General features: G+C 37.4%; 10 protein-coding genes and 1 pseudogene across 17 annotated transcripts; 10 read left to right on the top strand and 1 right to left on the bottom strand.

Moving 5' to 3' along the window:
- Positions 1-99: 99 nt before the first annotated feature.
- Positions 100-1,429, top strand: AT4G19920 (Toll-Interleukin-Resistance (TIR) domain family protein). Its single transcript, NM_118110.4, has 2 exons — positions 100-856; positions 1,001-1,429. Exons 1-2 carry the CDS (start codon positions 267-269, stop codon positions 1,233-1,235), a joined length of 825 nt encoding a protein of 274 aa, NP_193725.3. The 5' UTR covers positions 100-266; the 3' UTR covers positions 1,236-1,429.
- A 510-nt stretch (positions 1,430-1,939) lies between these two features.
- Positions 1,940-2,758, top strand: AT4G19910 (Toll-Interleukin-Resistance (TIR) domain family protein; the record flags this gene model as incomplete). Its single annotated transcript, NM_202848.1, has 2 exons — positions 1,940-2,400; positions 2,494-2,758. 2 exons carry the CDS (start codon positions 1,940-1,942, stop codon positions 2,756-2,758), a joined length of 726 nt encoding a protein of 241 aa, NP_974577.1.
- Positions 2,759-3,815: 1,057 nt separating this feature from the next.
- LCR38 (low-molecular-weight cysteine-rich 38) lies at positions 3,816-4,616 on the top strand. Its single transcript, NM_001036596.2, has 2 exons — positions 3,816-3,920; positions 4,284-4,616. The coding sequence occupies exons 1-2, from the start codon at positions 3,869-3,871 to the stop codon at positions 4,460-4,462; spliced, it is 231 nt and encodes a 76-aa protein (NP_001031673.1). The 5' UTR covers positions 3,816-3,868; the 3' UTR covers positions 4,463-4,616.
- A 1,990-nt stretch (positions 4,617-6,606) lies between these two features.
- AT4G19902 lies at positions 6,607-6,852 on the top strand (annotated as a pseudogene). The gene has a single exon.
- A 156-nt stretch (positions 6,853-7,008) lies between these two features.
- AT4G19900 (alpha 1,4-glycosyltransferase family protein) lies at positions 7,009-9,536 on the top strand. 2 transcript variants are annotated; one of them, NM_118109.3, is made up of 5 exons: positions 7,009-8,461; positions 8,542-8,691; positions 8,773-8,907; positions 9,015-9,209; positions 9,297-9,536. In NM_118109.3, the coding sequence occupies exons 1-5, from the start codon at positions 7,194-7,196 to the stop codon at positions 9,481-9,483; spliced, it is 1,935 nt and encodes a 644-aa protein (NP_193724.2). In that variant the 5' UTR covers positions 7,009-7,193; the 3' UTR covers positions 9,484-9,536. The 2 variants fall into 2 exon arrangements, with proteins under 2 accessions (NP_193724.2, NP_001329702.1); NM_001341377.1 differs by having other exon boundaries at positions 7,125-8,461; positions 8,542-8,907; positions 9,297-9,531.
- A 20-nt stretch (positions 9,537-9,556) lies between these two features.
- On the top strand, positions 9,557-12,070 carry AT4G19890 (Pentatricopeptide repeat (PPR-like) superfamily protein). Its single transcript, NM_001203845.2, has one exon. It carries the CDS (start codon positions 9,574-9,576, stop codon positions 11,677-11,679), a length of 2,106 nt encoding a protein of 701 aa, NP_001190774.1. The 5' UTR covers positions 9,557-9,573; the 3' UTR covers positions 11,680-12,070.
- On the top strand, positions 12,071-14,280 carry AT4G19880 (Glutathione S-transferase family protein). Of its 3 annotated transcripts, none has more exons than NM_118108.8 (6): positions 12,071-12,331; positions 12,596-12,820; positions 12,920-13,096; positions 13,185-13,409; positions 13,496-13,624; positions 13,703-14,280. In NM_118108.8, exons 1-6 carry the CDS (start codon positions 12,251-12,253, stop codon positions 13,934-13,936), a joined length of 1,071 nt encoding a protein of 356 aa, NP_193723.3. In that variant the 5' UTR covers positions 12,071-12,250; the 3' UTR covers positions 13,937-14,280. The 3 variants fall into 3 exon arrangements, with proteins under 3 accessions (NP_193723.3, NP_001031672.1, NP_001031671.1); NM_001036595.2 differs by having other exon boundaries at positions 12,188-12,331; positions 13,496-13,628; positions 13,703-14,236; NM_001036594.1 differs by having other exon boundaries at positions 12,204-12,331; positions 13,496-14,236.
- A 19-nt stretch (positions 14,281-14,299) lies between these two features.
- On the top strand, positions 14,300-16,081 carry AT4G19870 (Galactose oxidase/kelch repeat superfamily protein). Of its 2 annotated transcripts, NM_118107.4 has the most exons (2): positions 14,300-15,602; positions 15,759-16,081. In NM_118107.4, exon 1 carries the CDS (start codon positions 14,371-14,373, stop codon positions 15,571-15,573), a length of 1,203 nt encoding a protein of 400 aa, NP_193722.2. In that variant the 5' UTR covers positions 14,300-14,370; the 3' UTR covers positions 15,574-15,602; positions 15,759-16,081. The 2 variants fall into 2 exon arrangements, with proteins under 2 accessions (NP_193722.2, NP_849547.1); NM_179216.2 differs by having other exon boundaries at positions 14,300-16,081.
- Positions 16,082-16,178: 97 nt separating this feature from the next.
- On the top strand, positions 16,179-17,735 carry AT4G19865 (Galactose oxidase/kelch repeat superfamily protein). Its single transcript, NM_179080.2, has one exon. The coding sequence runs from the start codon at positions 16,262-16,264 to the stop codon at positions 17,441-17,443; it is 1,182 nt and encodes a 393-aa protein (NP_849411.1). The 5' UTR covers positions 16,179-16,261; the 3' UTR covers positions 17,444-17,735.
- A 421-nt stretch (positions 17,736-18,156) lies between these two features.
- On the top strand, positions 18,157-21,115 carry AT4G19860 (alpha/beta-Hydrolases superfamily protein). The gene is made up of 11 exons (NM_118106.4): positions 18,157-18,610; positions 18,731-18,822; positions 18,923-19,041; positions 19,119-19,254; positions 19,337-19,388; positions 19,468-19,568; positions 19,677-19,865; positions 19,970-20,127; positions 20,222-20,276; positions 20,392-20,445; positions 20,565-21,115. Exons 1-11 carry the CDS (start codon positions 18,367-18,369, stop codon positions 20,970-20,972), a joined length of 1,608 nt encoding a protein of 535 aa, NP_193721.2. The 5' UTR covers positions 18,157-18,366; the 3' UTR covers positions 20,973-21,115.
- Positions 21,039-22,036, bottom strand: PP2-A2 (lectin-like protein; the record flags this gene model as incomplete). Of its 3 annotated transcripts, NM_001160782.3 has the most annotated exons (4): positions 21,824-22,014; positions 21,582-21,721; positions 21,200-21,490; positions 21,039-21,123 (listed from the first exon to the last, which is right to left on the bottom strand). In NM_001160782.3, exons 1-4 carry the CDS (start codon positions 21,968-21,970, stop codon positions 21,039-21,041), a joined length of 663 nt encoding a protein of 220 aa, NP_001154254.2. In that variant the 5' UTR covers positions 21,971-22,014. The 3 variants fall into 3 exon arrangements, with proteins under 3 accessions (NP_001154254.2, NP_001328114.1, NP_001320001.1); NM_001341376.1 differs by having other exon boundaries at positions 21,118-21,490; positions 21,824-22,036; NM_001341375.1 differs by having other exon boundaries at positions 21,118-21,490; positions 21,582-22,018.
- Between the last annotated feature and the right edge of the window lie 252 nt (positions 22,037-22,288).

The raw sequence follows: 22,288 nt of genomic DNA, 5'->3' as shown, positions 1-22,288 counted from the left end.
TTGAAATTAGGTAGCTAGTTATTGTATCGTATTAAGCCATCACGAACGAACCCATGGTATAAAAAATAAGCTTAATACTTTATCCGAAAAAAGAGTACTGGATCGGAACTGCATCGAAGTTACCGTCTTGCTCTCCAGGAATATGAATTAATAAAGAAAAGAAAGTCTTACGTTTTCCATATAATAAGAACTAGGAAGTTCCCAAGTGTTCTTCACAAATCCTTTCTTTGTTGGTTTTGGCTGATAAACCAACCAGGCAACGACCAATGGACCCTCCTAGTCCTCCTCCTCCTCCCATTCCTGAATCCCGACCACGACCTCTTACTCCTCCCGTGCTCCTAACCCGACCACGACCTCCTCTTCCTTATGCTCGCCCTCTTCAGCCACCGCAAAGTCTTCCACCCCGACCACGACCCCAGGTGTTTGTTAGTTTCCGAGGAAAGGAGCTGCGCCACGGCTTCGTGAGTCATGTAGTGAAAGCCTTGAGAATTGCAGGGGTCAACGTTTTCATTGATAGCAACGAGATGAAAGGGAGAGACCTTCAAAACCTCTTCAAGAGAATCGAAAACTCAAAGATGGCACTCGTGATCTTCTCTGACCGGTTCTCGGAGTCAGACTGGTGCTTAAACGAGCTCGTGAAGATTGATGATTGCGTGAAGGAAGGGAAACTAACAGTGATCCCTGTCTTCTACAGGGTCAATACAGACGACGTGAAAAATTTCAAAGGTAAATTTGGAAGTTGTTTTATAGAAACGGTGCAGAGACAGTCTCCTAAGGAGGAACCTATGGCCGAACGTTGGGTGAACTCTGTGAAATCTATTTCGTCCAAGACCGGCTTCACCTCAGAAGTCCACAGGTATTTTGTGTTCTGTCTCAAGTTAAGGTTTTTTTTTTATAATGTAATATCAGTTGAGAGTACATATTAAAATTTAACTTATGGTTTTTAGTTAGAAATTTTTAGGTTGATACTATATCAATACTGTTCTTATCGATTTGGCAGAATAGATAGCTATCTTGTGGATGCGATTGTTCGGGACGTTAAGAGACAGCTACCATACGTTCCCACTAAAGAGAAGGAATTGCCCATTGAAACAGAGATTTTCTTCGCTCTTGTTTTGGCTGGTCTCTGTAATTTCATAGCACCTTTAATATTCAATGACACGAGTTTCTACAAGACTCCTCAATGGTTTGTAGGTGTTTTGTTTTTGGTTCTAATCCGCAGGAAGTTCGCCTGACCGTGTGAGTGATCGCGTGCTTTGACATGATCAGGCTCGTGTTTGTACTTGTACATGTGTGTGTTTTGTGTGTTTGTTAATATTTATATATAAAGAAAATGTGCATAATTTACCCATATATATGCATTACCCGCTTTTCATGCCTGTGTGAGTTGGAATATGTGTAACTGTTAAGGATGTTTTCAACAATTTGCTTAGGATCACAAAAAACTGCCTTTTGAATGTTTCACTTGCACGACAGTCTTGAGGAGAACGTTCCATTCATAGGAATGTGCGAATATTACGAAGGAGAGTGAATATTAAGGTTAGCGTACCGTAAGAAGTATAAAAGGTTTTTAGCAAATACTTGGGAGTGGAGGTAGACAGAGCCCGTAAGTTTTGAGGGACACAAGCCCAAGCAGATTTTAAGGGACACAATTAAGCCCAAGCCTAGTTAAATATGTGTATTAAACTATTAATGATTTTTCATTTGGCAATTTGTAGCAAACGTTTATTTAACTAAATTATGATCGATTTTTAGACTTTGTTTGATTTTTATTTGGAAAACTGAAACGTTAGTTTTAGAAGAAAAAATGTACATGGAAAAACGTTGTCTTAATTATGAAAGATTGATCTAGTTGGAAATTTTGAAAACTGGTGTAGTTTCTTAAAAAGAGAGTAGTTTGACAAATAGATTGTTTCGAAAACAATAAGACCCTAATCCAATGGCGATACAAGCACGTCCTCTAGTGTTTATCAATCATGGTGAAAGCGATCAGAGCGACGGATTCATTAGGCATGTGGAAAGAGCCTTAAATGACGAAGGGTTTAACGTTTTCATAGATAGTGACGAGCGAAGAGGAAGAGGCATGGAACACATTTTCAGAGCGATCGATAACTCAAATGTCGCATTAGTGATTTTCTCTGACCGGTACACAGCGTCAGAGTTGTGTTTGCACGAAGCGGTGAGGATCTATGATCGACGTAGGGAAGGAAAACTCGTGTTGATCCCTGTCTTCTATAGGGTTTCAGAAGACGACGTGAATATGTTCAATGGTAGATTTGGAGAGAGTTTTTTGGAAACGTTGACGATTCAGGGCTTCAGGGATCATCCATTTGCCGAGCATTGGATGAGAAATGTGAATTTTATCTGCACAGATACTGGTTTCACCTCAGCAGATTACAGGTAATAATTTTATTTTATTTACGTGACTATAGAAGAAGATTGGAAAGAGTTTTGGTTTTGACTGTTTTAGTTTTTTTTTCATGATTTGCATAGCAGCAATGATACTTCTCTTGTGGAGGAGATTGTAAGGGCTATTAAGAGACGTCTACAGGGCAAGAAACTTCCGAGACGTGTGCAAGATGAAAAACTACCTAGCCCTTTAGACATGTTCATGCCAAAACAACCGAATGCTCAAGAGGGGTTTGGAAAAGAGTTGCTTTATGTTGCTATTGCTGCTTTGCTCTGCTATTTCATTATCCCTTTTGTTTTCACAGATTGGATGTCTTCAGTATCCTTCAGTGGCTCGTTGCTGTTCTGAGTTTGGTTGTCATCCGGAAGACATTTCGATTGATTCTGAGCTGATTGGAAACAGCGGAAACTACAAAAAATAACCCGTTTGTCAGAAAAAGTTAGTTACGTTATGTACGTAGGCAAGAGATTAACGTTTCTTGTTTGTTACGTTACGTGTGTGAGGTTTCTTTTCATTTTTTTCATTCTCTGCTTCTGTCATTTCCTAGTCTCTTTGATTTGCCATTGATAAGAAGATTTTGGTGCGATATTACTTATGATTATTGAATCAAGAATCATGAACCGGGTTCAAACCGAGAACAACGCGATTTTGTGATCTAAAAATGGAAGAAATATCAAAATATTGTTTATATTCTTCAACAATTAATCAACATTCAGAAAAACACATGTGTTCTATAATTATATCCTACAGAAAAGGAATGACGATGAAAATTTCAACATGTTGGTCCCAATTCAAAACCATAATGGATAGAATTAGAACATGTATGATTTTTTTCATATTAATAACGATTATGCAAATTAATTAGTTTGGATCTGATTTTCGATATAATGTGGAGTTTTTAATTTTTATCAACATTAAGTTGTACAATTAAATTTTAAATAGTAAACTGAAATTATATTTAAATTCTTTCTAATTTTATTGTACACTTATTATACATCGAATCTATATGTTTAATGATTTTTTTAATAATTTTTTTGTAATGGTTTTAATTTGTAAATATTTTTGGTCCCTTTTGTTCTTTCCATAATTGGATGAGTAATTATATTACTATACAATTTTCCATAGAAAATGAATGCATAGAAATTATATGTTGACCATTACCAAATATTTAATATTATATATATATGGTGTTACTTTTCAGAAATCTCTTTTTTTTTTTCCATTTTGTTGGTCAACGTTCAAACTAATTATTATGAGAAATGTTTTTGCCAAAATAATAATTTTGACTCTTTTCACATTAGTTTAAATATGTTGCCAAAAGAGTATATTTCTTCTATGTTTCTCACATCACTTATAATCTATAAATACTTTCTTTTCCCATCTCATCTTTCAATGTAAAGAATTTTTCGAAACAAACAATTGTTAGATTAACGTAATCTTCTTATTGATTCCCAAGTCATGGCAAAACTACTGTGTTCTTATCTGTTCATCTGCATGTTTGTTCTCTCAGGTAAAAGTTCGTATATATCTTGTATTACATTGAATTAGTTATGTTATAAAATTCAAAACTTAGCTTTCGAAAACGATGCGTCTATTACTTTTAAGCATGGCTGGGGAAATTTATGACCCTAGAAGAAATCATTTTATTATTGACCTATTTTATTGCAATTTGTTTTAATGTTTAATGTCTAATGCCATAAAAACGTTTTCCCCCAACAAAACATTCAATACGATTTATTTAATGTTTTTAAAATATTAAAGCAAATATACATATACATATCTTATGCCTCTTTCATTTACTTGGTATAAATCTGACAATATATGCTATACTTCAAAAATTGTTAAGTATTAATACAATTTGTTTTTGTTTTAGGCTTTTTGGTATTTTCAAGTGCAAAGCAGTTAAAAACATGTACCTCGGTCATAAAACTTGGCCACCCATGTGATATTGAATCATGCCTAAACGAGTGTTTTCGAGTTTACAATACCGGATTTGCAACTTGTCGCGGAGACAAGTACTCACAACTTTGTACTTGTGAGTACAATTGCTAAGCTTAGACGTACTCCTCATGTATGCTGTTAAACTAAAGCAAAAAATCTTTAATGTTAAGTACCTTATTCTATTCCATGTAACTGGAGGATATGGTCAAATATATATGAATAAAAAAACTTTTAAATATTCTATATGACTGCAATATAGACCGGGTTTCATGTAATTGACCTGTTTCTTCTTAGAAATATCAAATGTCTTTTGAGCGAGAATATAACTTTGAATAGATGTATGGGATGCCTGAATTTTCAACCCTATACTAGTTAGAATTTCAACTTTCCACCCTAAATTTTTAACCACTCGAAAAACCACCATAAACAATTTTAATCTCGATAAAACTACATGTACTTTCGGATTTGTTCTTAAAACTACGCCTCCAATTGAACCGACCAGTTAACCGATAATTATACATTCGGTTTGACTTACCCATAATTTAACCGAAATTAATACGATTTTGACTTTATTTTAGCCTAATTTTGACCCAAACAAAATGTAAATAAATTGTCTTATTAAGAAGTAAAATTATTTTTATTAATTTTTATTTGTGATATTTGTGATAAACAATTAAAAATATTAAATTATAACTTAATTTTAGCAAAAATTATTATGACAAAATATACCCCAAATTATATTTTGAGCTACATTTTGTTATAAAATTTTGATAATATACAAACATATATATTTTCCTTTTGGCAATCATTTATATTTTTTATAAATATAAAGCTATGTCTTTATTTTAAACAAAATATTCATTTTTCTTGAAATCATAATATATGACCTTTGAACTTTATATATGTAATGAAATTCAAAATATATGCCAAATTTATTTTTATATATATCCGTAAACATCATAATCAAAGTATATATTATGGTATTTATAAATTTATTTTTCTTTATAGATTCAGTTTTCTTTTTATATATTTCAAGATGAGTTATATATGTATATATATATATATATATATTTATATATGATTATGGTGTTTTAAAAAAGAAAATGACCTTTGAATTATTAAATTTAGAGTATATACCATATACATTTATATATATATATATATAACACCATTGTAATTATAAAAGGAATTTGTTGTCTATTTTGTTATATTATTTTGCGGTATATTTTGTTTATTACCAAAATATATACTAAAATTTTATTATATAATTTTGTGTGGTATTTTTTTTTTATTTTATTATTTTGGTAAAATTAATTTATTTATTTTTAAGTTTTTATCAAAAATAAATAAAAAGTATTTTTCTTCTAGAGAATATATTTTTTGAGTCTAAATTGGGTTAAAATAGAGTCGAAATCGAATAAGTTCGGTTAAATTTTGGGTAAGTCAAACCGGATGTATAATTTTTGGTTAACTGGTCGGTTCAATTGGAGGTGTAGTTTTAAGAACAAATCTGAAAGTACATGTAGTTTTATCGAGATTAAAATTGTTTATGGTGGTTTTTCAAGTGGCTAAAAATTTAGGATGGAAAGTTGAGATTCCAACTAGTATAGGGCTGAAAATTCAGGCAACCCTAGATGTATAAATTATCTTACTTTTAAAGCAGATAACAAATCGCCGTGAATCTAGTTTATTTTTTCGTAATAGCGGTATGTAATTAGTCTAATGTGGATTTGTTCTATTTTTTTCTAAAAGAACTATTTCTGGTTAATTGAACCTCAACCGAACCAAACAAGAAAAACCAAAATGGGACGTTTCGACATTAGAACCAAAATCAAACACTGAACCAAAATCAAAGATCCAAAACAATTTGAAACCTTTTAGCTCACTTTCTTATTAGCATCACCAAAGAATTTGCCTTTTAATTTGCATAAGAATCTTGAGTTCAGTGTTTCTACTTTCTATACTGACTGATCTTAAGATCTCTATAAACATGTTATTGGCTCAATATGAAATGGTTCAAATATGGCGAAGCAGCCTCTCAGGAACAAGCTCCAGTATTGGTTAAAGTGGGATGGTGTAGACTTTTGGTTAACATATGATGTATACGTTTCGTTTGACTTAGCAATCAAGAGCCTAGACTTGCCTTGTACACTTTTGCTTAACAATGATGTATATGTTTCGTTTTGACTAAGAAATTAAGAGCCTAGACTTGACTAGTTAGGTTGGGATTTTCTCGGATCGGTCTGAGGACTATACTATAATCGAAATTTTGGTCTACTATGCAGATTTTGATTTAAACCAAGATTTTCTCCAAAAGGTACTCCGAATCCAAATGTTGCTTTAGATGAGCTGGTGAAGATCAAAGAGCTGGTGGACAAAGGCCAACTCGTGACCATTCCCATCTCCTACAAGCTAGAGACATCCGATGTGAGATTGCTTAAACAAGAGTTTGGTACTAACTTCAAGGTTCTAGCTGATGAAAGTGAGCAACCCCGAGACTAAAATTGGGAGACTCTAAATCTTTCCTTTTACGTAGAGTCCATCAAATGCATATGCCTATGACGTTAACATGATCTTAGACGTGAGGAACTTGCTTCAAGAGTTCAGTGCAGGCTGTGGAACCATGTTAAAATTGTTCGCATGTTCGGTAAGAGAAATTGATTACAAGAGTTCACAAATATTGAAACCAAACCTCGATTATTGTTTTACTAATTGCTTGTCTTTAATTGGTTAAACAGACCAGTGAGAGGTGGCATTTTAAGATACACTCTCAATTGCAACGAATTCAAATAAATCAGATCGGATCGCCGTTAGATTCCGACGGAGGAGAGAGTTATTGGCGATGTTGAGGTCACGGCGTTCACGTTCCCGTCACGGTGCACAAGCTTGCGCCGTTATGTCTGCCGTTCTTCTTCTCGCTTCCGTCTCACTTCTCTACACTCGTCTCTCACTCTTCTCATCTCACTCGCCGAATCACCTCCGCTCTGGCTCCAGCGAAGACACAGTTTTGTTCCCTGATTCTGTCCTCGTCTCAGATTCCGACGTTGAAACCACCGGCGGAGGAGGAAGAGGATCCACTACCTCAACCGAAGACAGAATCGACGAGCACGACGATGCGATCGAAGACGACGGCGTTTCGAATGAGGAAGATGAGAATCAAGACGCAGAGCAAGAGCAAGAAGTGGATCTTAATCGGAACAAGGCTGCTTCATCTTCTGGGTTTTACTTCGATCATGTTAATGGAGTTATAAGAAGAGCTTTCAATAAACGATCTATAGATGAATGGGATTACGATTACACAGGTTTTAGTATAGATTCTGATAGTTCAGGAGATAAGAGTAGTAGAGCTGCGTTTGGATCTGATGATGTTCCTTTAGATGAATCTATTCGTAGGAAGATTGTTGAGGTTACGAGTGTGGAAGATGCCTTGTTGTTAAAATCTGGTAAAAAGGTCTCGCCTTTGAGACAAGGTTGGGGAGATTGGTTTGATAAGAAAGGTGATTTCTTGAGGAGAGATAGAATGTTTAAGTCGAATATTGAGACTTTGAATCCGTTGAATAATCCAATGTTGCAGGATCCTGATAGTGTTGGGAATACTGGATTGACTAGAGGTGATAAGGTTGTGCAGAAATGGAGGTTGAATCAGATTAAGAGAAACCCTTTTATGGCAAAGAAGCCATTGAGTGTTGTTTCAGAGAAGAAGGAACCAAATGAGTTTAGGTTGCTGAGTAGTGTTGGTGAGATCAAGAGAGGTGAACGTAAGACATTAGACAATGATGAGAAAATTGAGAGAGAGGAACAGAAGAATGTGGAATCTGAGAGGAAGCATGATGAGGTTACAGAACATATGTATGCAGATGGAACAAAATGGGGATATTATCCTGGTATAGAACCGAGTTTGTCGTTTTCGGATTTTATGGATTCGTTTTTTAGAAAGGAGAAATGTTCTATGAGAGTGTTTATGGTGTGGAATTCACCTGGTTGGATGTTTAGTGTTAGACATCAAAGAGGGCTTGAGAGCTTACTGTCTCAGCATCGAGATGCTTGTGTTGTGGTTTTCTCAGAGACTGTTGAGCTTGATTTCTTCAGGAACAGCTTTGTGAAAGATAGGTTAGTGAGTAACACATAATGCTGTCTCTTAACTCCTCCATTTAGTAATGGTTTGGTTGATTCTTTTCTCTATGTTGCAGTTATAAAGTTGCTGTGGCAATGCCCAACCTTGATGAGTTGCTGCAGGATACTCCTACTCATGTATTTGCTTCTGTATGGTTTGATTGGAGAAAAACTAAGTTCTATCCTACTCACTACAGTGAACTCGTTCGGCTTGCCGCCCTTTATAAGTAAATCTTGATCACTCTCTAATCAACTAATTGATCACTTTTGTTACTTGTGAAATGAAGCATGATTGCGTATTGATGCAGATATGGCGGGGTTTACCTCGATTCTGATGTGATAGTTTTGGGTTCATTATCGTCTTTGAGAAATACTATTGGCATGGAGGATCAGGTAGCCGGTGAATCACTGAACGGTGCTGTTATGTCATTCGAAAAGAAAAGGTTCATAAACACAAACCAATGCTTTGCTACATTCAAAACATCGATTCCCATCTTAGTAACCGACAATGTTTCTGTCTGATGTTTCAACTTTTAACCTCTCTCTGCAGCCCATTCTTACTTGAATGCTTGAACGAGTACTACTTGACTTACGATGATAAGTGTTTGCGATGCAACGGAGCAGATCTCTTGACCCGAGTAGCTAAACGGTTTTTAAACGGGAAGAATCGGCGTATGAATCAACAGGAGCTGAACATTCGACCGTCCTCTGTTTTCTTCCCAATCAACTCACAACAGATCACAAAGTAAAGCTCTCTTTATGACTTTGCTCAAAGACTTCATCTTTTTGCAAAGCTTTTAACTTTGATCCTGTTTTGATTTTGGTGAAGCAGCTATTTTGCATACCCTGCAATAGAAGATGAGAGATCGCAGCAAGACGAATCGTTCAAGAAGATACTCAATGAGTCCTTAACGTTCCATTTCTGGAACAGCGTAACTTCCTCACTGATCCCTGAACCTGAGAGCCTTGTGGCTAAGTTCCTTGATCATAGTTGTATCAGATGCTCCGATGTATTATAAAACTATTTTTTTGATAAAATCATTTATATATAAAGATTACATTTTTGCAACTCTGTCTCACACTCAAGAGGACGAGCCATTAAAGCTCCAATGTTATCTCTTCTTCTTCCTAAGTCGAATCGATTCCTTCTTAGAACTTTTGAGATACCCAATTCTCTCTGTTCTCTTTTCTTCTTCAGATTGATCTCTTCCGATCATGAATCCAGTGATTTGTCTCTTCCTTCTTCTCCATCATCGTCACCTTCTCAATGTCTCGTTAAATCGGTCTGTTCATTGGTTTGTACTTCCTATCTTCGTCAAAACCATGTCGTATCATCCCCACACCGAGTCAATCTCGACTTCGATGCTAATTCTCTTACCCACGAGCAAGCGATCACTGTGGTGGCTTCACTCGCGAGCGAATCTGGTTCGATGGTTGCTCTGTGCTTCTTCTATTGGGCAGTGGGTTTCGAAAAGTTCCGACATTTCATGAGATTGTATCTCGTAACCGCTGATTCTTTGCTTGCTAATGGGAATTTGCAGAAAGCTCACGAGGTTATGCGATGCATGCTTAGAAATTTCTCGGAGATTGGGAGATTGAATGAGGCTGTTGGTATGGTTATGGATATGCAGAATCAGGGGTTAACACCTAGCTCGATAACTATGAATTGTGTTCTCGAAATTGCCGTTGAGTTGGGTTTGATTGAATATGCAGAGAATGTGTTCGACGAAATGTCTGTGAGAGGAGTAGTTCCGGATTCTAGTTCTTATAAGCTTATGGTTATTGGTTGTTTTAGAGATGGTAAGATTCAGGAAGCTGATAGATGGTTAACTGGAATGATTCAAAGAGGATTTATTCCTGATAACGCTACATGTACCTTGATTCTCACTGCATTGTGTGAGAATGGTTTAGTGAATAGAGCGATTTGGTATTTCCGTAAGATGATTGATCTAGGGTTTAAGCCAAACTTGATAAATTTTACGTCTTTGATTGATGGGTTATGCAAGAAGGGTAGTATCAAGCAGGCTTTTGAAATGTTAGAGGAAATGGTTAGAAATGGGTGGAAGCCAAATGTGTATACACACACGGCTTTAATTGATGGGCTATGTAAAAGAGGATGGACTGAGAAAGCGTTTAGGCTGTTCCTGAAACTCGTTCGTAGTGATACTTACAAACCCAATGTGCATACTTATACTTCGATGATTGGTGGGTATTGCAAGGAAGATAAGTTGAACCGTGCAGAGATGTTGTTTAGTAGAATGAAAGAACAGGGTTTGTTTCCGAACGTGAACACGTATACAACACTCATCAATGGTCACTGTAAAGCAGGAAGCTTCGGTAGAGCGTACGAGTTGATGAATTTGATGGGTGATGAAGGTTTTATGCCGAATATTTATACGTATAATGCAGCTATTGACAGTCTCTGTAAGAAATCAAGGGCACCTGAGGCATATGAGTTGCTGAATAAAGCATTTTCTTGTGGATTAGAAGCTGATGGAGTTACTTACACTATTCTTATTCAAGAACAGTGTAAGCAAAATGACATTAACCAAGCTCTTGCTTTTTTCTGTCGGATGAATAAGACTGGTTTTGAAGCCGATATGCGCCTGAACAACATACTGATAGCTGCATTTTGTAGGCAAAAGAAAATGAAGGAAAGTGAGAGGCTTTTTCAGTTGGTGGTGAGTCTTGGATTGATTCCAACGAAGGAGACTTATACGTCTATGATAAGCTGTTATTGTAAAGAAGGCGACATTGATCTGGCTTTGAAATATTTTCACAACATGAAGAGGCATGGTTGTGTTCCTGATAGCTTCACTTATGGTTCACTAATAAGCGGTCTCTGCAAGAAGTCCATGGTAGATGAAGCTTGTAAGCTTTACGAAGCGATGATTGACAGAGGTTTATCTCCTCCTGAGGTAACTCGAGTCACATTAGCATATGAGTATTGTAAGAGGAATGATTCAGCCAATGCAATGATTCTGCTTGAACCTTTAGATAAGAAGCTGTGGATTAGAACGGTTAGGACACTTGTTAGAAAGTTATGTAGCGAGAAGAAAGTTGGAGTGGCAGCTCTGTTCTTTCAGAAATTGTTGGAGAAGGACAGTAGTGCTGATCGTGTTACCTTAGCTGCTTTCACTACAGCTTGTTCTGAGTCTGGCAAAAACAACCTTGTTACTGATTTGACTGAGAGAATCTCCAGAGGAGTAGGCTAGTAGTGATTACATCTCCCACAGTTGCTTTGTACTCTCTGTTTGAATAGCAAATCCACATTGTGGTGGATCAAGAAACCGTGGAATGTAGCCGCGTTGAGGCAATGACATGGTATGCTTTTGCTGCGTTTTTTGTCGCCTGTTCAGTAGATTCTAAAGACTGGAGAGTGGGATTTAGACTATTATCACCAAGTGAAGGGTATGAATCTATCTATCAAGATTCTAGACATGAACAACAAAACCAATGTTCTTCACTCTGTGGTGATTAAGTTGTTACTGATGTAAAAGTACAAAAGTTTTGACAAAATAGAAGTGGGATTTTCTCTAAGTGGCCAGTTTTAAACAGGGACACTAATTAAGTAGCAAAAATGTGAACTTTTTTTTTTTTTTTATTGCAAAGGTTTGTACTTTTTTTGAATTGAATATTCCTCCGAAAGCAACCAAATTATCACAGGTTGGGCATGACAGAAGCAGTGACATATTAATACGTCGCCGAAATTGACTCTGAAGCCTTGTGGACTATGTATATAGATAATGGATCAGGTGAATCTTCAACTTATATAGCTCCTGGTTGATGTCTTATTCCACGATCATTAGCAACACCAGCTTCCTCTCTCTCGCTTCAAAGTTCACTACTCGTGGATCTCGTCTTCAGGTACACATCATCACGATTGATTTTCCTTGATTTCCAAATTCCATTTCTCTTTGTGCATACTTGCATTAGATTCTTACAGGTTTTCTGGGTTTGTGTTTGATTTGGGTATGGTCTCCATGATGCATCAAATTCTGAGAATTCCCAAAAGAAACTGATTTTGAGCTAAAAGTTATTAACGTTTGATCCGTTTAGGTCCATACTATGATGTTCTGTTTTTGTTCATGAAATTGAAAGTTGGTCCCTATGCTTTTGATTTGTCATCAGTGTACAGTATCAATGGCTCGATCTGCGGTTGATGAGACATCAGATTCAGGAGCTTTTCAAAGAACTGCATCGACATTCCGTAACTTCGTTTCAAAAGATTCCAATTCTCAGTTTCCAGCTGAATCTGGTAGATACCATCTTTACATATCGTATGCTTGTCCATGGGCTTCTAGATGCCTTTCATACTTAAAGATCAAAGGACTTGACGATGCAATAAGCTTCTCGGTGCGTAGACTCAACCCTTTAACACTGCTTATTGTTATGTAGAATCATACCATTTCCTGATGGTATTGATCGAATTGTTCTTTGTTTGATTTCCATCAGTCTGTAAAACCCATTTGGGGAAGAACCAAAGAAACCGATGAACATATGGGATGGGTCTTTCCAGGTTCAGATACCGAAGTTCCAGGAGCTGATCCTGACCATCTTAATGGTGCTAAGAGTGTAAGAGAACTCTATGAGATTGCTAGCCCAAACTACACCGGGAAGTATACTGTTCCTGTAAGTCTTTTGGCTTCTCAATGTCTTTTAAGTCTCTTTCAGTCGGAAGTAGTTACTAGTTAGTCATGAGTTTTGGTTTTTATGTTAGGTTCTGTGGGATAAGAAGCTCAAAACTGTTGTTAACAACGAGAGTGCAGAAATAATCCGGATGTTCAACACTGAGTTCAATCATATTGCGGGAAATCCTGATCTTGATCTTTACCCTTCCCATCTCCAAGCTAAAATCGATGAAACTAATGAATGGATTTACAATGGGATAAATAATGGTGTCTATAGATGCGGGTTTGCAAAGAAACAAGGACCTTATGAGGAGGTAAGTGTGGAAGCCATGAATAAAGCTATTACTGTATATGCTAATTGATCCCATGAGAATGTAAAGTTTATGGTTCTTATATGTAGGCAGTGGAGCAAGTGTATGAAGCATTAGATAGATGTGAGGAGATTCTTGGAAAACATCGGTACATCTGTGGTAACACTTTGACTGAAACAGATATCAGATTGTTTGTCACCCTTATAAGATTTGACGAGGTAAGTTCATACTTTCAAAGCAAGAAAAAGAAGTACACCATATGTGAACGAATCTCTAATGTTGAAACGTTGATCCAGGTTTATGCAGTCCACTTCAAATGCAACAAGAAACTCATAAGGGAGTATCCGAATTTGTTCAACTACACGAAAGACATTTTCCAGATCCCCGGTATGAGTAGCACGGTTAACATGAATCACATCAAGCAGCATTACTATGGAAGCCACCCGTCGATCAACCCTTTTGGGATCATCCCTCATGGACCAAACATCGATTACACTTCGCCTCATGATCGACACAGATTCTCCAAATGAAAAACATCTCATCAAAGATCAAATCTTTGACACATGAGTTGAGTTCTGTCTTCAGAAAGTTAGGACCATCTTTACCAAATAAGCTTAAGTCGTGTCTTTAACATTGCAAGTGATGTTGAGTTTTATGTTATGAGAAAAATAAAAAGCTTTCTGTTTGATATGTTACAGTTTATTGCAATCTCCACGGTTGAAAACACTGTTTGTTTTTACTGCAATCACATTGAAACTTCGAAGGTCATGTGGCGGATTAGGGTCTTTTATGTAACCTTTGAACCTTGGAGTTCGATTCTACTTTTCCTCAGCATTTTGTGGTCTCTTATGTAACTAAAATTTTAATTAGGGGCTGTTTTGCAATTAACAAAACTAAAACCAAAAAGTGTTCATATGAGAATTGTTTTTCTCATTTGACCCAAAATAAAGTCATCACTGCGGCTATGAAACGCCAAGCAAAACCACCGGAGAAGAAGACGAAGAGGACGACAAATGCTTCGTCACCAACTCCGTCGTCTTCATCTCCTTCGTTGTCTTCTCTCCCAGACGAAATCGTCGAGAACTGCTTAGCTCGGATCTCGAGGTCGTACTATCCAACACTCTCAATCGTTTCGAAAAGCTTCCGTTCAATTATCTCATCCACCGAGCTCTATGTAGCCAGATCTCACCTCCGAAACACCGAAGAGTGTGTCTATGTCTGTCTATCTGATAAAAGTTTTGAATTTCCCAAATGGTTTACACTCTGGGTTAACCCTAATCAAGCCAACTCCATGGTTGAGAAGAAGAGGAAGAAGAAGAAGACAATTGGAAAGTTGTTGGTTCCAATTCCCTCTTCTAATCTTTCTCCTGTATCAAAATCCGCCATAGCTGTTGGTTCTGAAATATATGTGATCGGCGGAAAAGTCGATGGTGCACTGTCTTCGGCCGTGCGAATCCTCGATTGTCGCAGTAACACTTGGCGCGATGCTCCTAGCATGACCGTAGCCCGAAAGAGGCCTTTCATATGTCTCTACGATGGGAAAATTTACGTAATTGGAGGGTACAACAAATTATCAGAAAGCGAACCATGGGCTGAGGTATTCGATATAAAGACTCAGACTTGGGAATGCCTTTCTGATCCGGGTACTGAGATACGTAACTGTACCATTTACAGAATAGCAGAGATCGAAGGAAAGATTCACTTTGGGTATACACAAAAAACGTATGCTTATGACCCAAAGCAAGGTGAATGGGAATGCTGTGAAGGCGAGGTTGCATTTCCGAGGTCCCAATGTGTGATGGAGAGTGTATTGTACACCTTTGCTAATAACTACACTTGGGAGGACGACTACGGGTGCAAGTGGTGGTCAACGGATGGATATGGGGAAAAGGTAAAAGGGTTGGAGTCACTATTAGAGATACACAAGAGGAATGGTGGCTCAAGTGATAATACGACTAAACTAGTTGCCTGTGGTGGGAAACTCTTACTTTTATGGGAAGGGTACATGAAGCATAATCCCAATAATAGGAAGAAGATTTGGTGCGCGGTTATCGCGTTAGAAAAGCGTGATGGAGGTAAGGTTTGGGGAATTGTTGAGTGGGTTGATGTTGTGCATATCGTCCCCACATCATGCAAGCTCTTGCATTGTCTCGTTGTCTCGGTTTGATTAACTTGTATGATACAAGTTGTATCCAGGTATGTCAGTCCTTAACTCCATCTTTGGATCCCTTGTCTTAGTTAATTTGAGTTCATTTAGTTTTATAAAAAGTTCATGCTTCTTTTTTTTTTCCCTGTACATATATGATGTTAGTATGTATAACATTATATATATATGAATGGATTGTTGACCAGTTGGAAAGAGGAGAAGGAAGCAAAGGCAAAAAGGAGTGCAACATGGATTACCTTTCGCCTCATGATCAACACAGTGTCTTCTCATGTAGATGATCTAACCATCTTTCAAACTTTGTGTAGAGTTTCGTGACTTCTGACTTCAGTTTGTTAGAAATATCCTCCTCATGAGTTGTGTCTTTAACATCTTTCAAACTTTGTTTTAACATTGTAACTTCATCATGAATTCTTTGTTTTGAGAAAAGAAACAAATTCTGTTTAATATGTTACAGTTTGCAATCTCCACGGTTAAAAACAATGTTGGTTAGAAGTATCTACATATTAAGGGACTTCTGTGATCGAAAACAAAAGTAGGGAACACATTGGTAAAACAAAAAACACTAGGGTTATTTTGTTATATACCAAAGAGGTCCTCTTTTTTTTTTTTTTGGTCCTCTTCATATTTTCTCATTTGACCCATTTTAGTCAAGATCCCGTCACTGCCGCTGATTGTAATCACAGTGGCTATGAACTTTCAAGTGGAACCACCGGAGAAGAAGAAGACTAAGAACTCGTCTCCACCACATTCACCTCCGTCGTCGTCATCTCCGTCGCTTTCTCTACTTCCAGAAGAAATCGTCGTGCACTGCTTAGCTCGGATCTCAAGATTGTACTACCCAACGCTCTCACTCGTTTCGAAAAGCTTCCGCTCAATTCTCTCTTCCACGGAGCTCTACGCAACCAGATCTCACCTCGGAAGCACTGAACAGTGTGTCTATCTCTGTCTATGGGATCCCAGTTATCAATTTCCCCAATGGCTTAGACTCTTAGTTAACCCTAACCGAACCCTAGCCAACTCCATCATTAAGAAGAGAAGGAAGAAGAAGAAGACAACTGGACAAATGTTAGTTCCGCTTACCTCGTCTAAGTTTACATCAGTATCAAAAGCCACCGTTGTAGTTGGTTCTGAGATTTATGTACTTGGCGGTCCAGTCGACTCCGCCGTGCGGGTGCTTGATTGTTGCAGTCACACTTGGCGCGATGCACCGAGCATGAATGTATCCCGAATGAATGCCTGGGCATGTTTCCACGATGGGAAAATTTACGTAATGGGAGGTTGCCAAGGATTAAAGGACGAACCATGGGCTGAGGTGTTCAATACAAAGACTCAGACTTGGGAAGGCCTCCCTGAGCCGGGTAGTGAGGTACGTAAGTGTTCCATTGACAGAAGCGGAGTGATTGAAGGAAAGATTGAGTTTGGAAATGTAAACGAGATGTGTGCTTACGACACGAAGCTATGTAAATGGGAGTATTGTGTAAACAAAAGTGCAGCTTTGAGGTCAGAATGTATGATTGAGAATGTTTCATATGGCTTCTGGAACATGCGCTTGTTGTGGTATGACAATGACATACAAAAGGATTATTGGAAAAGATTGGAAGGGTTAGAGTCACTAGATGATAAGTACATGAGGAATGGTGGCTCAAGTGGTAATACGACTAAACTAGTTGCATGTGGTGGGAAACTCTTACTTTTATGGGAAGGATATATGAAGCATAACCCCAATAATAGGAAGAAGATTTGGTGTGCGGTGATCGCGATAGAGAAGTGTGATGGAGGTGGAGTTTGGGGAATTGTTGAGAGTGTTGATGTTTTGTATACTGTCCCCATATCATGTCAGCTCTTGCATTGTCTCGTTGTCTCGGTTTGATTGACTTGTATTCAGGTATGATCAGTTCAAAATCAGTTTGTAGGATCTAACTGTAGTATAACATAGTATGAACGATGGATTGTTGACCAGTTGGATAGAGGAGAAGGAATCAGAGGCAAGAGGAGAGCAACAAAGTGTATGAGATTAATTAGTTAAGGTTAAGAGGCACATTTTGTCAAACTAGCTACTATGGCATATTAGTGTTTGTCTAATCCCTTGTTATTAATGAATCTGATTTGTTGTTTGAGTTATCATGCTATGAATTGAGTCTTTCTTTACTAACAAGTAGGGATGGCTTGCAAAACTAAAAATCCGTAGGTATGATCTTTTGGATTAACCCTTTCTGGGTCATCCTTCACGAACAAAAACATTGATTTCTCTTCGCCTCATGGTCGACACAATTCTCTCCTCTAAATGAGAATCGCACCAATGATAAAATCTTTCACACTTGAGTTGAGTTATGTCCTTCAGAAAGTTATAACCATCGTCAATTCGTCATCAATAAAAGAGATGCTGAGTTCTGTTTGGAGTATGGGCTTCTGTAATGAGAAAAACAAAAGGTAGAGAACAAATTGGTAAAAGAAATTACAACTTGGTTTTAATCTAAAATAATGTGCCCATGTCTATAAATAATTCCAAGTATTGAAGTATCTCGAAACTTTAGAGTTAAATAATATTTTATATTATTGCTTTTTATGTCTCAATAATTCAATTGTCACTCTTGCGTTATCCATTTGAAGATGGATCCATCACTATGACAATTATTTTTCTGCCACCTTGACTTGTACGGCTTATATTCCAAAAATTTCTTTTATTGTTCACCTCTTTTTCTTCAATCCTTCAATTTCTCTCACCAACCCTAATTTCCCCAAATTTGGTAATACGATTTCGTCAATTTACTTCGCAATCGATTCAATTCAATTATGTCTCTATTACTGGAAGAGATCATTAGATCAGTAGAGGCTTTGCTGAAGCTCAGAAATCGGAATCAGGAACCCTATGTTGACCCGAATCTAAACCCGGTTCTTCTAGTTCCAGGAATCGCTGGATCAATTCTAAACGCCGTTGATCATGAGAACGGGAACGAAGAACGTGTTTGGGTTAGGATCTTTGGTGCTGATCATGAGTTTCGAACAAAGATGTGGTCTCGATTTGATCCTTCAACTGGTAAAAAAAGTCTTTACTTTTTTTTCTCATAAATACTTCAATTTGTGCAAATTAAGAAAGTGATATAGAAAGTCATCAGCTTTGCATGTTAAGCTCTTAGCATTTTTATATCTGAAACAGGTAAAACGATATCTCTTGATCCAAAAACGAGTATTGTTGTTCCTCAAGACAGAGCTGGGCTACATGCAATTGATGTCTTAGACCCTGATATGGTATGGTTTAATTTCTAGCTGTTTTGTTTTTTGAGCTATGGATGTATTTGTTCTCAAAGCTTTCTCTTTTCTCATTGGGATCTTTGAACTCTATATGTAGATTGTTGGCCGTGAGTCTGTGTACTATTTCCATGAGATGATTGTTGAGATGATCGGATGGGGATTTGAAGAAGGGAAAACCCTTTTTGGTTTTGGTTATGATTTCCGCCAAAGCAACAGGTAATGCATACTTAATCTCTTCTTCGGTCTAAACGTTGATCGGTATATTGACTGTTTTGTGTTTGCATTGAGTCTAGACTGCAGGAAACGTTGGACCAGTTTGCTAAAAAGTTGGAAACTGTTTATAAAGCCTCAGGAGAGAAGAAGATTAATGTTATTAGTCATTCTATGGGAGGACTATTGGTGAAATGTTTCATGGGTCTGCATAGTGATGTATGCAAATCCCTCTTTCTTTATTCGTAAGTCTTTTCTAAGATTTTTCTTGTCATCTGAATCTGACGTTTTTGGTTATCAGATATTCGAGAAGTATGTACAGAATTGGATTGCTATTGCTGCTCCATTTCGAGGTAAGTTCTCTGACTTGTGGTACTTCTGATAGTACTGGAGACAACTACCACACTGATTGGTTTCGCATTATTGATTCAGGTGCTCCTGGATATATCACATCGACTTTATTGAATGGAATGTCGTTTGTCAATGGTTGGGAACAGAACTTTTTCGTCTCTAAGTGGAGCATGCATCAGCTGGTAACGATCAATCAACAATAATGCAATTTAGTTATAAATCTTGCTTGTTTGATGTCTTCTAGAGATTGGCTGATATAATTATCCTCACGTTTCTTCTACTTGTTTCAGCTTATTGAGTGTCCATCCATATATGAGCTGATGTGTTGTCCGTATTTTAAATGGGAGCTCCCTCCCGTCTTAGAGCTGTGGAGAGAGAAAGAGAGCAATGATGGAGTTGGAACCTCTTATGTTGTTCTTGAGTCTTACTGTAGCCTGGAGAGCCTTGAAGTTTTTACGAAATCTCTTTCGAATAATACAGTAAGTTACATGTGACCACCATCTTTCATTAAATGACGTAGACACGTAGTTGTAAACACACAAACGTTGCATTGACTGATCCTATACTCGACACAAATTTTCAGGCTGATTATTGTGGAGAGTCGATCGATCTTCCTTTTAACTGGAAGATCATGGAGTGGGCTCACAAAACCAAGCAAGTATTAGCCTCTGCCAAGCTGCCTCCGAAAGTTAAATTCTATAACATATATGGGACCAATCTAGAAACCCCTCATAGTGTTTGGTAATATTTCTAGTTTTGAGGTCTCAGTTACTGAGTGTTTCTTCGTACAACTTGTTTCGCTTTTTCTAAATTTGATTTATATTCTCCGCTGCAGCTATGGGAATGAGAAGATGCCCGTTAAAGATCTAACGAATCTAAGATACTTCCAGGTAACACAATTTTTATCCTTTTTCAGGTATCAACTATCATTGCAATTGGCAATAAGTTATCTTCTTATCAATTTATCATCTTCTAACCTTAGATCATATATTCTTGTAATCTCAGCCGACATATATATGCGTGGATGGTGATGGCACAGTCCCGATGGAATCTGCCATGGTATGTTGCATGATCGTGTTTCTTATATAAACTCATCACAAGGAAAGGAAATCTTGAATTCGATCAGTTAGGTTGATCATTTCTCTTTGTAACGGTTCCTTCGGTTGTTTCTTTTCTAGGCGGATGGGCTTGAAGCAGTAGCAAGAGTTGGAGTCCCTGGTGAGCACCGAGGAATCCTCAACGATCACCGTGTCTTCCGAATGCTCAAAAAATGGCTAAATGTAGGCGAACCAGACCCGTTCTACAACCCAGTAAACGATTATGTCATCCTTCCCACCACATATGAATTTGAGAAATTCCATGAGAATGGACTCGAGGTTGCTTCCGTGAAAGAATCGTGGGACATCATATCAGATGACAACAATATCGGCACAACCGGGTCAACCGTGAACTCCATATCAGTCTCTCAACCTGGAGATGATCAAAACCCTCAAGCTGAAGCTCGTGCAACCTTAACCGTCCAACCACAAAGCGATGGTAGACAACATGTAGAGCTCAATGCTGTAAGTGTCTCTGTTGATGCATAAAAACGCATCTTCCCTTTGTAATGTGTCGTCAAGTGTGTCTTTGTGTCTGTATATAGCAAATAAATCTCATGCCTCGTGTACATAAATCATCATCATAATAAATTTCGTGTTCTTATTATTGTTTAAGCTTACAAGTTTGGATTTTCTAATTCTTGGGTCTAATAGCAACACCTTTCACAATAAGACCAGACTTCCACTGGTCACTTTTAACCTCCAACATCGAAAACTCAATCTTGCCAGAGAGATGTTCTGGTGATATCATGAACTCACCGGCCGGAATCTCCACCCACTTGTTCCTTTCTAACAGGTTCACATTCTCTCGCCGCTCTTTGGTTTCTCCGGTTGGCAAAACCAATTTGAAGTTAACCCGAAAATCCCATCCTTTAGCAGAATCGATTAGCTTGACCACAAACACAACCTCGTACAAACTGTTGGGAGTTAGTTTCTCCGTCTCGAATTTTCCGACAACTTCTAACCAAGCTACTCGTTCCATCTTTGCAACCTCAGTTCTTACATCACTGTATAGTGTATACAAATATGCAGAATTTAGTGAAATCTTAAAAAAACAAAAAAACACAAAAGTAACTTTCTTACAATAAAACTCATAACCTTGATGTTTGGTCAAGATCAGAGAACCAACTCCAATATTTATTTGTTTGAGACTCTGCCCATGTAATTGAGAGATCTCTCGCGTACAACATGAAACAGTTTTTCTTCGCTTTACCCTCATCTTCCTCTATCAAGTTCTTCTGAATAAGAGATTCCAACATCAATAAAATATAACTATTAGTATCATATTTAACAAGGTGAGGAAAGTTAGACAATGAAACCTAAGAAAAAAGATTTACGACCTCTGTCTTGTGCTTCAAGGAAAAGTCATCGTCGACCTGAGATGACGACGTCGTATCATGAGTAAGAGGAGAGTCTGCATGTTTTAGTATGTCTTCGTTGTTATTATGTGGCTTTGTCTTTGAGAAGATAGACCATATTATTCCCATTCCTTGATTATTTTTGTGTGTTTTCGTTATATGTTTTCTTCTTCTTTTACTAGCTATTGTATTCAGGTCTTATTTATAGAGGAATTTCATGATTATACCTTCCCGACCTGAATGTTTTGTATAACTAAATTATTCATTAGATTAAGTAATTTCTTATCTGATGGTCGAAATCCAAAAATTCTCAAAATGTTTAACACAAAATTATCTAAATTATGTCAAAATATCCAAAAATAGCTGAACTACCTAGACTTGTACCCAACCTCTTGGGCTCTTGGCTATATATAGTAGACTTCTCCATTAGTGTATTTTTGTAAGTAT

The sequence above is a fragment of the Arabidopsis thaliana genome, chromosome 4 (genome assembly GCF_000001735.4).
Source record: "Arabidopsis thaliana chromosome 4, partial sequence".
NCBI classification, from domain to species: domain Eukaryota; kingdom Viridiplantae; phylum Streptophyta; class Magnoliopsida; order Brassicales; family Brassicaceae; genus Arabidopsis; species Arabidopsis thaliana.
The sequence above is the reverse complement of the archived record's forward strand: the minus strand, read 5'-3'. Positions and strand labels throughout refer to the sequence as shown.

Excerpts from the sequence above, each read along its gene's own strand:
- AT4G19890 (NM_001203845.2), top strand. The coding sequence starts at position 9,574 with ATGTTATCTCTTCTTCTTCCTAAGTCGAATCGATTCCTTCTTAGAACT.
- AT4G19880 (NM_001036594.1), top strand. The coding sequence starts at position 12,251 with ATGTCTTATTCCACGATCATTAGCAACACCAGCTTCCTCTCTCTCGCT. Across the intron at positions 13,097-13,184 it reads CCGGGAAGTATACTGTTCCT|GTTCTGTGGGATAAGAAGCT; the intron begins GTAAGTCTTTTG and ends TTTTTATGTTAG. Across the intron at positions 13,410-13,495 it reads AACAAGGACCTTATGAGGAG|GCAGTGGAGCAAGTGTATGA; the intron begins GTAAGTGTGGAA and ends TCTTATATGTAG.
- AT4G19870 (NM_118107.4), top strand. The coding sequence starts at position 14,371 with ATGAAACGCCAAGCAAAACCACCGGAGAAGAAGACGAAGAGGACGACA.
- AT4G19860 (NM_118106.4), top strand. The coding sequence starts at position 18,367 with ATGTCTCTATTACTGGAAGAGATCATTAGATCAGTAGAGGCTTTGCTG. Across the intron at positions 20,128-20,221 it reads GAAACCCCTCATAGTGTTTG|CTATGGGAATGAGAAGATGC; the intron begins GTAATATTTCTA and ends TCTCCGCTGCAG. Across the intron at positions 20,277-20,391 it reads CGAATCTAAGATACTTCCAG|CCGACATATATATGCGTGGA; the intron begins GTAACACAATTT and ends TTGTAATCTCAG.
- AT4G19865 (NM_179080.2), top strand. The coding sequence starts at position 16,262 with ATGAACTTTCAAGTGGAACCACCGGAGAAGAAGAAGACTAAGAACTCG.
- LCR38 (NM_001036596.2), top strand. The coding sequence starts at position 3,869 with ATGGCAAAACTACTGTGTTCTTATCTGTTCATCTGCATGTTTGTTCTC. Across the intron at positions 3,921-4,283 it reads CTGCATGTTTGTTCTCTCAG|GCTTTTTGGTATTTTCAAGT; the intron begins GTAAAAGTTCGT and ends TTTTTGTTTTAG.
- AT4G19920 (NM_118110.4), top strand. The coding sequence starts at position 267 with ATGGACCCTCCTAGTCCTCCTCCTCCTCCCATTCCTGAATCCCGACCA. Across the intron at positions 857-1,000 it reads TTCACCTCAGAAGTCCACAG|AATAGATAGCTATCTTGTGG; the intron begins GTATTTTGTGTT and ends TCGATTTGGCAG.
- AT4G19900 (NM_118109.3), top strand. The coding sequence starts at position 7,194 with ATGTTGAGGTCACGGCGTTCACGTTCCCGTCACGGTGCACAAGCTTGC. Across the intron at positions 8,908-9,014 it reads ATGTCATTCGAAAAGAAAAG|CCCATTCTTACTTGAATGCT; the intron begins GTTCATAAACAC and ends CTCTCTCTGCAG. Across the intron at positions 9,210-9,296 it reads AACTCACAACAGATCACAAA|CTATTTTGCATACCCTGCAA; the intron begins GTAAAGCTCTCT and ends TTGGTGAAGCAG.